Source organism: Dasypus novemcinctus, chromosome 10 (genome assembly GCF_030445035.2).
Source record: "Dasypus novemcinctus isolate mDasNov1 chromosome 10, mDasNov1.1.hap2, whole genome shotgun sequence".
Lineage (NCBI taxonomy): Eukaryota > Metazoa > Chordata > Mammalia > Cingulata > Dasypodidae > Dasypus > Dasypus novemcinctus.
The window spans coordinates 123,197,592-123,215,561 of NC_080682.1; the positions used below are offsets into that span (position 1 = coordinate 123,197,592).

Genomic DNA, 17,970 nt, shown 5'->3' on the forward strand with positions numbered 1-17,970 from the left:
GGAGGGATATAATGTATACTTCGAAAGATTGTTTTGAGGATTGAATTCGAAAAAAGTATATGCAAAATGCAGAAGGTAGACATCTAGTAAATAACATTGCATAAAAGTGATGGTTGAATATTTCTAGGTGGGCACTAGTACCCTCCTCTCTTCTAGGCAGGCCCTGTTCAGGTGCTGATAAAACAGACCCCTAGCGCTCTTCTATGGGCCTCCTCTCATCTTTCTCACTCTATGTTGACCTTATCGCTGGGACCTGCCCCCCTGTGTCAGTGCCTGACACTATCTTCAAAGTACCAGGGCTCATCTCATTTATACGTTTTCCCTTCCTCTTCCAACTCAGGTTTTCCTGTGTCCAAAATGCTATTATGTGGCATTAAAAGTTCATCCACCAGGTTAAAAGATTAAGATTTGTTACACAGGCATAGGGGTACACGTGTGTACATTCAATTATTTTTATTTTTCATGTATTTGAAATATTTTAAAACTTTTAAATGTATGCCCTAAAATATGGAAAACAGAAGAGAAAGAAATCTGTCCATCCACCCATCTATCCGTCTCTCCACCCATCTATTCTTCATCTAATAAAGATATACCTACAGTGCTAGGCACTGTGCCATTACTTGGTGTGAAACTTCATCTTTACCTTCAAATGACTCAAGGTCTACAGGGGATGTCAGACATATTAATGGATTATTACAATGCAGTGTTGAGTGCAATGACAAAGGCAACCTCAGGTCACAATGAGATAATAGAGGAAAGAGCCCCAGCCTGACATTCTGGGAGACAGTGGATCAGCAAAGGCTTTCTGGAGGCTATGGCACCGCGCTGAATCTGACAGTGGGAACAGATGTTATGCAAGTGAATAAAGAAGGAATTGGGTTGGGAAAAGTGCATGAATCCTAAGGAATCATGACATCTTGGTGTAACTGCTGAAATTTAATATCTTAGAGAATAAGGTTTTAATGAAAGGAAAGGGCATGAAAAGATGCTAGGTAGAGAAGAAGAAGCCAGGTTGTAATAATGAGATCTAATCATATGTAATAAAATCTTTTTTCCTTCAGGTTTGAACACTGAAAAGTATGACAACCTGTATCTAGGAATAACGACAATGCTGTAGCACCCAGTTTGTGGTCTCTGAAAATAATTGTTAACAGTACATATCACCATTTATTGTGTTGAGTGTTTGCCACATCTGGTATCATTTAATATTCAGCCCTTTGAGGTACGCTAAGGACACTGAAGCCATGTTAAATTAATACTAAACAATGTCTAATTATATGCTCATACTCTCTCCCTTTTTCTTCCTCTAGGGTCTAAGAACAAATAACTGGAAAGCTTTGGATATAAATTCAGAGATTTTGACACGAGAGCATAAAATTTAAGGGCAGCTGGTGTTCTATGTAAAACTCTTTGTACTTCCCCAGTATCTAGGAGAGGCTCAAGGGCATAGTACATGTTCAAAGTGTATATTGAAAAAATGAGTTTAAACTTCAGGACTAAAAGATTGGTGGCTAGATGGTTTTTCCCTTTAACTCAACACATACACACATATGTAAACACAACCAAAATAAGCATTGTCCAACATATCAGAATGTACCGAGGCTGGTGCCCCCTAATAAACTGAATATTGGCTAAAGATATGTCATTCTGTACCTCCAAAAGAACGGAATGAAACACAAATACAACTTTAGAAGGCTTAATTACTCTGCCTTAAGTACACAGACTATATTTCAGGGCAACCAAATCATTGATGAGGAAATGTTATTCTTTACAAAACAATCACAGTTAATAAATGTGAAGGAAAGGAAGAATTAGACCACTAGTGAAATAATAGATGTAGGAAACAATTATCAGTAGATGATAAATACATGAGGTAAAAAATTTTAGAGATCTAGATAAAAACTAGGATATTCTAACACCATGTCCAACCACTAATCAGTCTTTTTTTAATTATCTTTTTAAAGATATATAGATCACACAAAATGTTATATTAAAAAATATAAGAGGTTCCCATATACCCCCACTCCCCACACCACCACTCCTCCCACATCAACAACCTCTTTCATCAGTGTGACACATTCATTGCATTTGATGAATGCATTTTGGAGCACTGCTACACTGCATGGATTATATTTTATGTTGTAATTTATACTCCCTGTCCATTCAGTGGGTTATGGCAGGATATATAATGCCCTACATCTGTTCCTGCAGTATTATTCAGGACAAATGCAAGTCCCGAAAATGCCCCCATATCATACCTCTTCTTCCCTCTCCCTGCCCTCAGCAACTCCCATGGCCACTATCTCCACATGAATGATATAGTTTCTTCCATAAGTAGAGTCACAATAATTCTTTAGTAGAATACCAGTAGGTCCACTCTAATACATATTTTATTCCTCCATCCTGAGGACCCTGGGATAGCTATGTCCACTCAACCTATAAATCGAGAGGGGCTTAGATCCCACATGGCTGGTGGATGGGATTCTCCTGCTTGCAGTTGTAGACACTTCCAGTTCCCTGGTGTGATGGTTGACCATCTTCACCTCTCTGTTAGCAGACCTGGGTAAGTCCAATGAACAGGAAAGTAGGTGTTGCAACTCTGCTGAGGCTCAGGGCACAGGTAGCACATGAATAGTCCTGAGATTCAAGTTTCCTGAGCATACACCAACCCCAGCACCAACCACAGGTTCAATAAATGTGACAGAAGAGGCATGTGTAAAGAGGTCACATCTGAGTCTAACTCTATCATACTCAGAGGCACAAATTCCAAATTAGGGCCCATAGGGAAGGCACTGAACTCCAGAGCCATCTGTATGACCATAGGAGCTGGGTATCTCCTTAGCCTCAGAAGCACCTAGGGTTGTATCTGCTTTACCTGTCTCTGAGATCCTGCTGAGACATGCATAAGCTCAACCAATCTGATGACCTCCCCACTCTTTTTGAAATCTCTTAGCCATTAAATTCATTTTTCTTTACCATTTTGCCCTTTTATTCAAGGTCTTTTTCTAGTTGCATCACCAGCCAGTGCTTGGTTGTAATCCCTCATTGCCAGGGAGGCTTAACTTCAGGAGTCTTATCCCATGCTTGAGAGAAGGTAATACATTTATATGCTGAGTTTGGCTTAGAAAATGGCCACATTTGAGCAACATGGAGGCTCTCAGGAGGTAACTCTTAGGCACCTTGCAACTCTAGGCCTATTTGAAATGTCAAGCACACAGTCTCATAAGCATAGTCATCAGTATCAAGGATCCATCATTGGGCCATCCTTCTTCCCTGGTCTTTGCCATTGCACTTGGGGGATTGCTGCTGCTCCACTGGGGAGTGTGACAGAGTTCCCCAGAATGGGAACTGAGCACTTCTTCAGTTGTGTTAAACTCTACCCACTATGTCCATACCAAACAAACACCTGAACCTATCTATATACCCTATATGCATGCCCTGAAGAACTCCCTCCCATCCATGCATCCTCTATCAATGACATACCACATCAGTGCTCCTTCCCTGCCATAGTTGAACCCCTCTGTGACCCAAAACTTCTTCAAAAATGAAGTCTAATATATTGCCAAATTCAATTAATAGAAAAATAAAGTAGTAATCGTGATGGTTAGGCTAATGTGTCAACTTGGCCAGGTTATTGTGCCCAGTTGTTTGGTCAAGCAAAGCAACTTGGGCTAATTGTAATACAAGGGCATTTATGGACTTTAGTCACCATTGACTTTACTGCAGTGGTAAATCATGGATAGCTGATTACAATTACATCAATCAGGGATATTGCCATCAGCAGTCAGTGATGCTTTATCCAATCAGTTGAATGCCTTAAAAGGGGAAGTGATTCCATCATTGAAGGGGAATTTCCCATCTCATCTTTGGACAGTCAGTGTCTCCCAGAACACATCAAGGAACTTCATTGGAATTTCATTGGAGCCCCTGGTTTGCAGCCTGCCTGCGAAACCTGGACATGTGCATCCCTACTGTTGCCTTAGAGACTCTGATAAAATCTCTTACTATTGACAGATATCTCTTGTTGATTCTGTTTCCCTAGAGAATCCTAATACAGTAATGATAGTTTTAAAGATTAGAAATAGAATACATAATAATTTAGAAAAACTGAAATAAAGTTAAAAATAAATTGGAGTACTAAAAAAATGAAAAATAACAAAAATTTTTTGAACTTTTGCCTTTCATCACTGTAATAGGTATTGCCCTGCATGTGCAGTGGCAAGGCAATCTCTTCCATTTCTTCCTCAGTGTCTACATCCTTTTCTTTTTCTTTTTATTATGACTTCAAAAAAGTTTTAGGCCACAGGAAAGTCACATATAGAATATAGGGGACTCACATATATCCAACATCAAACCCTTTTCCCCCTTCCCCAGCAATGATCTTTTTATATATGGATGTTACACTTGCTACAGCTGACGTACAGATATTGAAACACAGCTACTAACCATGGTTCCATTATGCTTTACATTATGGTTTACATTTTAGACTGTACACTTTTATAAATCTTTCGTGATATTTAACATGGCCTATATCCATCATTGCAGGATCATGCAGAACACTTCCATTGCCCCTAGCTACCCCCTCTTCCATGTATTCTACTCCTCTCTCCCCCTCCCCTCCGGACCCACAGTGACACCCAAGCTTCACTGCTTGAAAGACAAGATTCATAGATACTTGTAAAATGCTGAGAGCTTGACACACTAGTCTGTCCTCCCCCATTGGGAACCACCATGCTCTCGAGAGACACCCTCCCCTCTATTTGAGAACATCAGCCCCCCACCCCCCCCAGGATAGGGGTATAACACCTTCCTGCTTATTGTATGGGTCTCCACCCACTGGTATAACACACTATGACATGATGTGCACTCACACTCCCTAGAAGCCTGCCCAGGTACACCTTGTGCCAGATGCCCTCAATCAAACACCTTAAACCAGTTACCCTTATTATATTTTCTAAAGAGTTTTCTCAATATTATAGTTTCAGCCACATACCTGACAATCTCCTGTATTTATCTGCTCCCACCCAACCCTCCCCCCCAATTCCATGGACCGTCTGACCCATCCTCCCAACTCTAGCCCCCCTCAAGCCTGCAAAGTCCCACCCAATAGTATCCCTATGCCCCTGTTCTTATCCTTTCACTGCACAACTACTTACCTCCAATTTACCATAGACTTCACCTGTGTAGACATCAGCTCACAATCTTCTTCCCCCACCCCATTTCCAGTAAGCCTATCTTCCAGTCTCTAGCTCTCTCAGACATCTTGATTTGCTTAATTCAGATCAGAGATGTCACGTAGTATTTGTCCTTCAAGCCTGGCTTACTTCACTCAACATAAGGTCCTCAAAATCTATGTTATCCCATGTGTTAGTACTGTATTCCTTCTTATATTTGAGTAGTATTCCATTGTATGTATACACCACAATTTGTTTATCCATTTATCTGTTGATGGGCATTTGGCTGTTTTCCAGCTTTTGGCGATAGTGAATAATGCCACCATGACCAGTGTATATACCAGTTCATTTCCCTATTTTCAGATCTTCTGGGTATATATTCAGCAGTGGAATTGCTGGGTCTTATGGAAAATCTATAGCTAGTGTTTTGAGGAATTGCCAAACTGTCCTCCAGAATGACTGAATCCTTCTACCTTCCCACCAGCAGTGGATAAGGGTCCCATTCCTCCCCATCCTCTCCAACACTTGTAGTCCTCTATTTTGTTAATAGCTGCCAGTCTAATGGGAATAAGATAGTATCTCACTTTAGTTTTAATTTACATTTCCCTAATAGGTAGTGATGTGGAGCATCTTTTTGTGTGCCTTATAGCCATTTGTATTTCTTCTTTGGACAAGTGTCTGATCAAGCCTCTTGCCCATTTTTTGAATGGGTTGTTTGTCTTTTTATTTTCAAGATATAGAATTTCTTTATATATGTTGGATATTAGGCTCCTATCAGATATATGGTTACCAAATATTTCCCCCATTGAGTAGGCTATCTTTTCACTTTCTTGATAAATACCTTTGAGGTAGAAAAGGCTTTAATTTTGAGGAGGTCCCATTCATCTATTTTTTCTTTTGCTGTTTGTACTTTGGGTGTGAAATTCATGAAGCCATTTCCTATTACAAGGTCCTGTAAATTCTTCCCTACATTGTCTTCCAAGATCTTTTTGCTCTGGACCCTTAAAAGTATTTCTTTGATGCATCTTGAGTTGATTTTTCATTTGGTGTGAGATGGTGTTCCTCTCTAATTCTTTTGCATATGGATATCCAATTCTCCAAGCACCATTTGTTGAAGAGGCCATTCTCTGCCAGTTGAGTGGACTTGGTGGCCTTGTCAAATATCAGATGACTGTATATATGAGGATGTATATCAGAATTCTCAATTCTTTTCCATTGTCCAACCATTCACTTTCAGCCTTCTTTCATCCCTAGTTCTAAGGTGCGTTTCTTGTAGACAGCATATAGATGGGTCATATTTCCTTATCCAGTCTTCTAATCTGTGTATCTTGACTGGTGAGTTTAATCCATTAACATTCAATGTTATTACTGTCAAGACATTACTTTATCAGCCATATTTTCTTTATTTTATATATATCGTATTCTGTTTTCATTTCTCCTTTTATCTATTTAGTTATTCTCACGAATAATCTTCCCTTATACACTCTCCTCCAATAATCTCTCTTGTGTTTTTTCCTTTCAACCTGCAGAACTCCCTTTAGTATTTCCTGAAGGTCAGGACCCTTGTCGATCATCTCTCTTAATTTCTGTTTCTTTGTAAATTTTGCACTCTCTCTTATTTTTGCATGCTAGCTTTGTGGGATACAGAATTCTTGGCTGACAGCTTTTTATTTTTCCTTTTGCACCTTAATTATGCCATACCATGACCTTCTTGCCTCCATTGTTTCAGATGAGAAATCAGCCCTTAATCATATCAAGCTTCACTGCATGTGATGGATCTTTTTTCTCTTGCTGTTTTCAGTATTATTTTTTTGCCTTGAGATTTTTGATAAGTTGATAAGTATATGTCTTGGGGTAGGCCTTTTAGGATATATACTGTTTGGGTATGCTGCACTTTCTGTATATACATCCATGTCCCTCAAAAGAGTTGAGAAATTTTCAGTCTTTATTTCCTCCAACACTCCTTCTGCCCCTTTTCTCTTCTATTTTTCCTCTAGGATGCTTATAATGTGCATATGTCTCCATTTCATGTTGTCATTTCATTTCCCTGTGTCCCTGCTGAGCTTTTTCTTTTTATCTATCTTTCTACTATCTGTCTGATTTGAAGTGTACTGTCTTTGATGTTACTAATTCTTTCTCTGCCTGTTCAAATCTGTTGTCATGTGTTATCAGGGTGTTTTTTATTTCTTTGCATTGTTCAATTCATGATCATCAGATTCATTATCTTTTTATGTATGTTTAAAATTCCTTTGCTATGTTCTTCCAGTGCCATCTTAATATTCTTTATCTCTTCCTTCACTTTATTAAGTTAATTCATGATACTTGTTTGGACATCCTTAATTAGTTGTTCTGTGTTCTGTATCACCTCCTGTTTGTTAGTTTGTTCATTACACTGGATTATATTTTTCTTTTTCTTAGTATGACTTGTAGTTTTCTCTTGGTGTCTAGCCATCTGTTTATCTTGATGGGTTTATTCAGGTGGTTAGTGTTGCCGTCTTCTCTATGGTTTTATTTTTTTTTTCCCCTATTTTTCTCTCTCTTTATTTTTCTTAAATATTACACTAAAAAAAATATGAGGTCCCCATATACCCTCACCTCCCTCACCCCATTCCTTCCACATCAACAGCCTTTTTCATTATCCTGGGACATTCATTGCATTTGGCAAATACATTTTGGAGCGCTGCTGCACCACAGGGATAATGGTTTACATTCACCCTTCCTCTGTTGTTTTTGTGAGAGAGTTGAGCTGTGCCTACCTACTTCGATGCCTTCTTCCTAGATGTTCAAAACGCTGTAACAATCTTAACTGTCTTTAGGAGGCTTGAACATGACAATGCTGCTTCTCACATCAGAGTCTTCGTATATGATATTCCTTATACCTGGAAAACTTTTACTCTCTCTGTTCTCGCCTTCACCAGACTTCTACTAATCCTTCAGCTCTTACCTGGAATATCACTCTCCATTGGATACCTTCCTTTATCATGCCCTATGAGGCTAGACAGATTGCTTGGCCATGTTCCATAATAGCTCTCTTTAATTTTCTTTGACAGAAATTTTTAAAAACTGTTTAATCATGAAAAATTCATTTAAATGATATATAGCTATAAATACAAATAATTCCTAAAAGTATTTATTATGCTCCATAATATGCTTCATGAGGGTGGAAATCTTTTGTGCTTACCATAACATCCCCATCTTAGCATTTGCCTGACAGCTGATACTTAATAAATACTTGTGGAGCATTTACTAACCCCCTAACCCTACTTAATAGAATATCGTACTCACTAAGGTGTTCGGTCATGAAAGAATCTCCAAGGGTAGGAAAGGACACCTTCAAATCCTGTAACCTGGAGACCCAACGGAATGTATATCTGGAGTTCACAGAGGAACCAGAATAAAGGGAGTTCTACATTTGGGAGGCTCTACAGGCAGTATGCCTTACACGTATGGCCAGAAGAGATGGAAGCCTGGATATGGGAGGAATAAAGTCTGTCTGCTTGAGGAAATCCATTTTGAAAAGGAAAATAAGTCCATTTTAACCATTCCTGTACACAGGCGCAGAGCACTGTGGAAGACAGCCCTGGCGGAAGGAGCAGCAAGCCCAGCGGATTGACGGAGGCTTTCTGAGTTATTTCATGGGGAGCCCTGATCGCAAGGCCAGTGAAAGCACAATTGTTAATGTGAAGGTGAGAAGTTGAGTTCTGTCTGAAATGGAAATGGAACGGAATTCCACAACACCCCATGTGGTTTTAAGGAACACAGACCCAGGGCTCCTGAGGGACACAGAGGCGCTGCGCTAATCTCTTTGTCGTCCTGAAAGCAAGGAGGAAGAAAACCGATTAAGCCTCCTTGTGGAGATCATGTGATGACTTTCTGATCCAAGCCAGAGGTGGCATTTCCATGGAAACTCCTCTTCTCGTCCTCCGTACCCACACACTGCTCCTTCCACCTGAAAAGGCCACTTTGAGTTCCCAGACAGTGACATGGAGAAGCCTTGGTGTTTCTCCAGCTAACAAGAAAAACCCCAGCAGGAGGGGCAGCAAGCAGAGCAGACTGAGCACCCAGGATCTTCTCTGTATAACACCCCTGCTGAGGTGCCGGGCAGCGACACTCCCCTCGTGGCTTCTGCTTTCTTTTTTGGATGCCTTAAGTTCAAGGAACCACCCAACCTTAAGCGTAGGGCAGAATAAGGATAGACGTCTCTGGTGACCAGCTTTGACTTAACAGCTCATGTCCTGCCACTCTTCCACTCAAAAGAGGGCTCTCTTCAGCTCAAACCATTTAGTATAGGTCCATACATTAGAGAGTCTGTCTCACCACAGAGGCAGAGAAAGGATTCCTGAAAGAGTTTAAATCAGGGGTTCTGAACATTTTCTGTTCCACGGACCCCTGTGCCAGTCAGGTAAAAACCACGGGCCCCTTACTAGGGCCACGCTCTACTGTGTATTATGTAATAAATAGATCACATGCACACGAATATGTCCCCACAGGAAGGTTTTTGAATTTCAATTCAAGCTCCTAGAACCTTGTTAAGAACCCCTCCTTCAGAGTATTGCTTAGTAAAAGTTGTCAAAGTGACCTACCCTTAGCAATAGTCAGAAAGTCAGTGGTGAGCAGGTAAACAGCTAAGTACAACGAGGTTGTCAAGAAAAAGTATCAGAGGGACATTTTTTCTTCTGATATTTTGTAGAAAATAAATAAACTGCAATATAATCAGATACAGGTAATTATCTCTGGACCCTAAAAAAAAAAAAGCCCTTTTGCAAAGCTATTAAATTCTGCACTTTATTGCCTCTGAGAAACAACCGTATTGTGCCCATAACTTCTAACACTTCCTGATATTTCTTAAAATCAGCAGGTCTGGTCCTGACACTAGTTCTCATTTGAAAATTCAAATCACGACTAATTTCAAAGTCAATTAACTGTGTTTACTTAAATCAGATATTATTAATATTATTCCTTTTACTATAAGCATTTAAGCTATTAGTGGTGATTAACGTTTCTCACTTTAAAAGAGGGCTACCAACTCTAAAGAAAAGTTAGTCATGTGCTTTTCAGAAGACGAAAGCTTAAGATAAAGCCTGAGAGCGTTTGATGTTGGGGTGGGAGTGGTATTATACAGCTCCGAGCAAAACATGTGATGATCTGTGTGTTGGGGAAACTAGAGAGAGAAGTTTGTGAGTTCAGTTAACCAACTTGCTCCACACACCTCGTGAGGACCAGCAGAAAAATGCTTCTGATTGTGCTGTCCTGCCTGCTGTGGAGTTTCCAGACATCCGCCGGGCAGTTCCCTCGAGCCTGTGCCTCCTCCAAGAACCTGATGGAGAAGGACTGCTGCCCACCATGGCGAGGGGACGGGAGCCCCTGTGGCCGGCTCTCGGGCAGAGGCTCCTGCCAGGCCATCGCCCTCTCAAACGCACCTCTGGGGCCCCAGTTCCCCTTCACGGGGGTGGATGACCGGGAGTCTTGGCCGACGGTCTTCTATAACAGGACCTGTCAGTGCTCTGGCAACTTCATGGGATTCAGCTGTGGGAGCTGCAGGTTTGGCTTTAGTGGACCGAACTGCACAGCAAGGAGATTCCTGGTGAGAAGGAACATTTTTGATTTGAGTGTCCCGGAGAAAAACAAATTCCTTGCTTACCTTAATCTGGCAAAGTATACCATTAGCTCGGATTATGTTGTCCCCATAGGCACCTATAATCAGATGGGAAATGGATCAACGCCCATGTTTAGAGACATCAGTGTCTATGACCTCTTCGTTTGGGTGCATTATTACGTGTCAAGGGACACGCTGCTTGGGGAGTCGCAAGTCTGGAAAGACATTGATTTTGCTCATGAAGCACCTGGCTTCCTGACTTGGCACAGGCTCTTCTTACTGCTGTGGGAACACGAGATCCAGACGCTGGCAGGGGATGAGAACTTCACGATCCCCTACTGGGACTGGCGGGATGCACAAGAATGCAGCATTTGCACCGACGAGTACCTGGGCGGGCGCCACCGAGGGGACCCGAGCCTTCTCAGCCCCGCGTCTTTCTTCTCCTCTTGGCAGGTGAGCGGGGGCTGGTGTGTAAGGCTGACCGAACCGGGGAACACCCCGTCAGGGCAGAAAGGCACCTTGGCTCTCCCCTCCTTAGGGAGGTCTTCGCGCTCCCCCGCCATCCCTACCCAGGGGAGAGCAGGTCCTCTGAGGAGCGCTCGGAGGGCCCTGCAGGTGTCCTTTATGCCACACTGCACAACTGCAGGTGCATACATGATTTTTTTCTTTAACATCTCTCTCCTCCACCAGGTTTGTAAGCTGGAAGGAGGGAAGAATGCTTGGATCTGCCCTCTCCCTCTCAGCACCTGGTGTGGGGCAGCAATGGCAAGTGCTCCCCAACGATTTGTTGCATGAATGAATACATGAATGAATACCTGCATGAGAGAATAAGTAAATGATTTAGGTCCATGTAGCTGATATTTCTTTCACAGTAAAATTCATATTGTGTACACATTAAAAACACAAATTTCTGGCCCTCTCCCAGATCCAAATCTCCAGTGAAGGGTCCTGGGAAGGTATAACTTAATGTGTATATAATGATTATTATAATTAAGAAAGTTTGGGGAGCACTGATTGGATTAAATCTTTATTTATTTTATATATTTATATGAAAACCCTGAAGTCCAAGTAGATAAATAGTGAAAATAACTAGCATTCCTTGAACACTGAGCATGTGCAAAACCCTGTTATAAGTGCTTCTGTGTTAATTCATTTAATACTCTTACTGACTTTTCCTCATTTTAAAGATTAGTAAACTGAGATTTAAGAGATTTTTTGCACACGATCGCGCAGCTAGTAAGTGGCCGAGATAGGATTTGATCCCAGATAGTCTGACCACATGACCACTCTATACTGTTTCCAAGGACATGTCTTCTGTGGTGTCTTCAGTCACAGGATTTGACCTGTATTCTCTCATTTTTTTTCATTAGGCTGCAAAAGAAATTTGGTTTGCTCCTACATACTTGCAAATTTCAGGGGTCCAAAATAAGGAACTGCTATTTCTCCTGTTCTGAACTGATCACTCTACATTAGGGACAAAATGTAACCAAAGAAATAAACTTTGAATTATTTAATCTTTTTAAACCATGTAGGTAGAAGGAATGCTTTTCTGCCTGCCTTCCAAAATTTCTAATGCAGCATTTTTGACTAGCAGGGCTTTAAAAAGGAATTCAGTCCAATACTGAATGGGATGGGAGAATTTTGCACTTTGTGCCTCATACTCTGCAGTCTGATGTGGAGCTGGCCATCCCACCGAAGTTCACCCACCTTTCAAATCGAGCCTAGGGAAGCTCACTGAAAAGCCTCCACTATATAATTCCTGGCGTCACCAATGTCAGCTATTTACCAAGAGAAATGAATGTATTTGTGCACGACAGGCTGGAAAACAATGTGCTCATCTGAAAGAATTTTATTCAGTGAAGATTTCAGTCCACCCACAGTAATTGATAAAGTGCAAAACTCTCACCTAATTCTCACAACTTCTGTTACCACTTAAAATATTTCCAAGCTCTGATGTGGGATTTTCAGTCAGTTATATGGTTTCATTAACTATGCATCTTCACCTGGCCCAGAAAGGCTGGAGAATTATCCAAATTACCCAAAATGTTAGAAAATACACACTGACGCATAATAGATAGATACTAAGTGATTTTTAATGACATGGGATATGTGCTACCTCATGATATTTAGAATTCCTAATTTTCCCTAAATATCTGTTGATTATTAAAGGGAAAGTTTTTTTTCCAATTATTATCTATGACTGTGGCCAATTTTATTAATGTCTGAAGAAAACTTTTTGGGCCTAATAGGTAAACACTAGACTAAAATTGATATAACATTGATTTCAACCTGTTTCTGTGGTTATTTTCTGTGTAGTAAATGGTTTTAAAAATAAAATTAATGGGAGAAGACCATTGAAGAAAAACAAGCAAATCACAGTTTAAATGTGAATGAACATTGTTGTCCACATATTGCATTTGGTGCCTTAGATAATTAGTGGAAGAGGTGACAAGTTACCTGCCTTGGGCATTGTTGGGAGTGACCCCTTTTTGAGAAAGGACAGTGATTTTCTAGAAGACAAAAACTATTGAATTTGGGGGCTTTCCAGAAAATGGAACACACCCTACAAAGATGCAGTTAGCAATACCTATTGATAAGCAAGTTTTGGCCCAGAAGAGATAGCTTATCAGAATGGACAAGCATATCATACTAATAAATGTATATCAGTTTCCTGCTTTGTAAGACCCTTCTATGTAATAAGGAAATTTAATGTCAACTAGTTATCACCTAAATGCCTTTATAAGCTGCAGTGACCAACTGGCTTTGGAGACTCATTCAGACATCACTGGTTTGAGATCTCCCTGCTCTAGAAGTTTGCCTATCAATAAACCTAGTTTTGATTGTGATGCTATGGCAGAAAGAAGTCAGATCGCGGTATTGAAGGCCAGGACATGAGGAATCTCTGAGAAGGAAGATTTATTAACAGCCAGCCAGGCTGTTGGACTTCCATTCAAAGAACCAAACATCAAATAGGATTTCTAGGTCCCTTTTATACAGAGGATGTAGGAGCCGGGAGTCAAGCAGTGCTTTTGTGCAAAAATGACTTTCTTTGTTAGTTTCTTAGGGTTTTAAGTGTTGTTTGGGTACCAAGTAGGTTTGAATTAACATATCACCCACATTCCAGGTAAACTTAAATTAACATATCACCCACATTCCAGGTAAGTTTGAATTAACATATCACCTACATTCTGTCTGGATGTAAGTTCATATACACATTCAGTCTGCATCCTCCCTGATTATTCAAAGCCTATAGAGCCAAAATCACTTAACTGGCTTTCTGGGAACTAGGTATACTTGGATTTAGAATAAGATAAGTTCGAATTCATGCACAGGCCATATTAATATTGATGACTTTTCATTTTGACAAGGTTGGTTTAATTCTGTAGTTTTCAGTATCAAACTCTTTACTTATAGAGCTTTAAACATAAAAAAATAAAAATTTAGAGGAAGGATTGTTCAATGGACTTTATCCATCCAGCTTCAACCAGAAATTCAGGTTTAGGTGGTTTGCTAAGTCCAGACATCTGCATTTTTAAAATCAACTCCTGTAATGCTAATTTTCAGCAAGCTCTGAGAACCACTGATTTAATTGATATGGAAATTGTTTTTGTATCTCTTTACTTTCACTTTACAAATGCAGATCTGTAATAAACACACCACTAATGTTAATGCTTTTGCCTAAATTGAAGACTCAAATCAAGAACAGGACTATTTTCTGTTCGATGAGATCAAATAGCTTCCAGACTAAATGAATTCATTAATGCCTTCTAAATTAGCTAGATTGCTAACCTCTTTGAGGCAATGCTTCCATTTTTTTCCTTGGCTTCGATATTTTTCCATTTGGCACAAAAATGGAGCTTTTAAGAGACTGATAATATTTATTAACTGAGGCAATGGTTTCTAGTGCTCTCATTTTTTAAAAGAAGAGAGGCTCAAAGAGATGGGATGATTTACCCAAGGCTGCCCAGAAAATGTGTAGCAAACCTGAGGACTAAAACCCAGTGCCTCTGACTCCAGTGCTATTTAAAGTTAACTGTGTTGTTTCCTATTTCTAAGGGACCATTTAGAGGGGATCAAATAATCCATTAGTTTATTGATGTATAAATTGACACATCATCACCTTGACTCCTTTAAAATTCAGTTGCGCCAAACGACATGGGCAGATAGACTGATGTCATCTTTTTAATCAGGTTTTAATGGAAATATTCGATTAGACTTTATTGAGCCACATCCCCTACTCTTGTCAGTTGCTATTCTCCTTTATGGCCTTCTTATTCTTTATACAGATATTACACCATAGCACCTAGAACTCTTCAACATAATGGCTTATAAGTCTATCTTTGTCTACCAGACTGTCAGCTGCTCCAAGATAGAGACTATTTCAAATCTAGTTTTGTATACACAGAGCCCAGAACCATAATATATACATGGAATGGGCATGACGGAATTAATAAAATAAAAAATCAGAGAAATGTTAGTTCAGAATCTAATATAGATTTAAAACTAATGAACAAATCCTTGCATGGCTATAATTGCATGGCTTAGACTGTTAGAAAGCAAGGGCTCACTGCACAGAATCTAATTCTGTGACACTGGGATTTCAAGAAAAGAAGAGTTTTATTACAAGGCAGCCAAGTAATAAAACAGGAGAAAGCTCATATCCGTCTTTCTGAGTTTAAAGAGTTTAGGGTTCTTATAGGATTCAAACAAGGGGAGGTAGAATTGTTGCAGCTGAGGAGTTTTTACAAATTATTCAATTAATATAAGATAACAACTACAACATCAAGTAAAGAAATGGAAATAAGCTAAAGTAATCATTACAATAACAAGTAAGATCAATCAGATATGTGGAAATGACCTAAAAGTAATCATTACAATAAAAAGTAAGGAGCACTCAGTTAAGCTAAGTTAACAACTGCAATAACAAATAAAGGAATGGAAATAAAGCCAAAGTTAACTATTACAATAACAAGTAAAACTGCTATAATCAGCAGTTACCAGACCATGTTTCTTTTTAGCACTGGATTCCCAATACCAAGGAGAAAGCAATGCCTATAAGCAAAGTCGAGCACAAGATATTTGGCATGATTTTCTGTGGACTTGTATGTTGTAAGGATAAAAACAAATTGAAAAATAAAAGGTTGAAATCTCCCTGGGGAACAGAAGGGAAGGGACTTCCTCTGCCCCCCAACTCCTAGTGTTCACTTCAGAAAACCATGTTAGAGGCTCTCTCTTTGTCCTTTTGAAATGCAATCAAGGCAGAGGTAGCCCAGTTTCCGGGAAAGAAATTAGCATAACTTCTAGGAGGCTCCTGGGTCCAAACTGTAAAAGTTCCTTCAGTCATAGAGGGAAGAAATATTTTAAGAATGTACATGTAGTGGGTTCTATCTGCATAGCCACATGAAAAGGGCCAGCTCTCTTTCTGCCTTTGCAATCTCTTTAGCAGATCACCTGTAATGCATCACAATCTGGTTTAATGCTTATTCGATAAGAAAATTGTGGAGAGGTTTTCTGGGTTGGGAGAAGATTTTGTTTTTAATTACATTTCCCCAATGATGTGTATGTATGTGGGTGTACCTACAAAAATGACAGCAGACGATAGAGAAGATGAAGCAAATTTTAACATTTGCACATCACTTGCTTCATTCTTTGGGATCAACAATATTTACCTGGTAGGATTGTCTATTAAATAAAATAATATATAAAAAGTCAGATACTTAGGTTCGTTTTCATAGATAGCTTATATTCCGAATTCTCTTTTTCTTTTTTGTTTATTTATTTATTGTTTAATGCCAGGAGCTTTTAAAGTAGAGATAGATTTATAACAAAAAGTCCATTATTTTTAGAGGTGGTGAGATAGCACAAATACGGGTGCTCAGCACAATTCGACCAATGTTATGTAACTAGTAGATAAACTAGCCATAAAAAGAAAAGCTATACCAGATGTAGCTGTCATGATGGATCAAAATAAAGAGAGAAAACATTTCCTAAATGATAGACAAGAGCAAAATGCAGACAGGGATTTCACTCATCAGGGGGAAAGCACATCACATGAAAGCAAACAGTGGGATGGGAAAAAAGTCACATTTCAGCAGAAAGTCATGGGTTCTGGGTAACCATGGCAACAGCTCAGTGAAATAACAGCTTCTTTTTTCTTTATGAAAAAGATTCTGTGGAATGCCATAGAGTACATTTTTATTCCCCCCAAAATAAACCTTTTATGACACAATAGTATATCTTTGTTCCTTGAGGTTTTATAACTAGTAGTTTATTACTATTTCTTTAATTTTAAGAAATTGCTATCTAAGTTCACCTTCCTCACTAGTACCTCTGCTCCTTATTTCTCTCTGTCTTCTTTCACTTGGCTTGGGATGCTTGATTTTTACCCCATTATATATTATAAATCACTTGTGATTACAAAATAAAATGAAACAAAACATAATCTCAGTCAGTAAGCCTGGGCTCACATTCTACCACTGCCATTTACCAGGTGATTTGGACAAGTTATTTAGAATCTCTGATCTTTGGTTTTCCCACCAGAAAAAATTGGGGCTAAATTGTCATATATACATGTTTCCCATGTTGATGGGACTAAATCAAATGGAAAGTAGAGTAAAGCAGTAGAAAGACCATACTTAGTTACTTAGCTACAAACCCTGGGCAAGATACTTAATTATTCGGAAAACATTTTGTCTCTGAAATTAGAATAATATATATTAACAGATTATTGTGAAGGGGCTCAATGGTATATTTTAATGTAAAATGACTAGTTTAGAATCTTTCATAGTGTTTGAATACCATGTGGTGTAATTATTATTATAAGTATTTTGTAAAATGCAAAATAATATCTACCAATTATAATAATAAATATACAACCTAATGTTATGGATCCAGAGTTAAAAGTGATTCCATGGCTTGTCCAATGGTCTGGGATTCAAAAATAATAACTTTCATTATTAAACACTTGACACCAGGTAGTATATACTAAGAGCTTTACATATTTAGATAATTTGATCCTCGATAAAAAAAAAGTTGTTATCCCATTTACGGATGAAAAATCTGGAGACTCAGATAGTGTAAGTATCTTACCCAAGATCACACAGCTAATAAGACTCAGCCTTGCAACCCATGTCTCTCTGACTGCCTTGTCCATGCTCATAAACACAGTGATAACAATTTGTCCTCCTCTGACTGCTTTGC

At 39.3% G+C, this 17,970-nt stretch overlaps 1 protein-coding gene across 1 annotated transcript in view; it reads left to right on the plus strand.

The window, feature by feature from the left end:
- Positions 1-8,729: 8,729 nt before the first annotated feature.
- The window catches only part of TYR (tyrosinase), a 116,301-nt gene continuing 107,060 nt past the window's right edge, over positions 8,730-17,970 (plus strand). Inside the window, exon 1 of the mRNA XM_058306161.2 lies at positions 8,730-11,223. Coding sequence (XP_058162144.1) covers positions 10,405-11,223 — 819 coding nt within the window. The 5' untranslated portion in view covers positions 8,730-10,404. The remainder of the gene's footprint in view (positions 11,224-17,970) is intronic.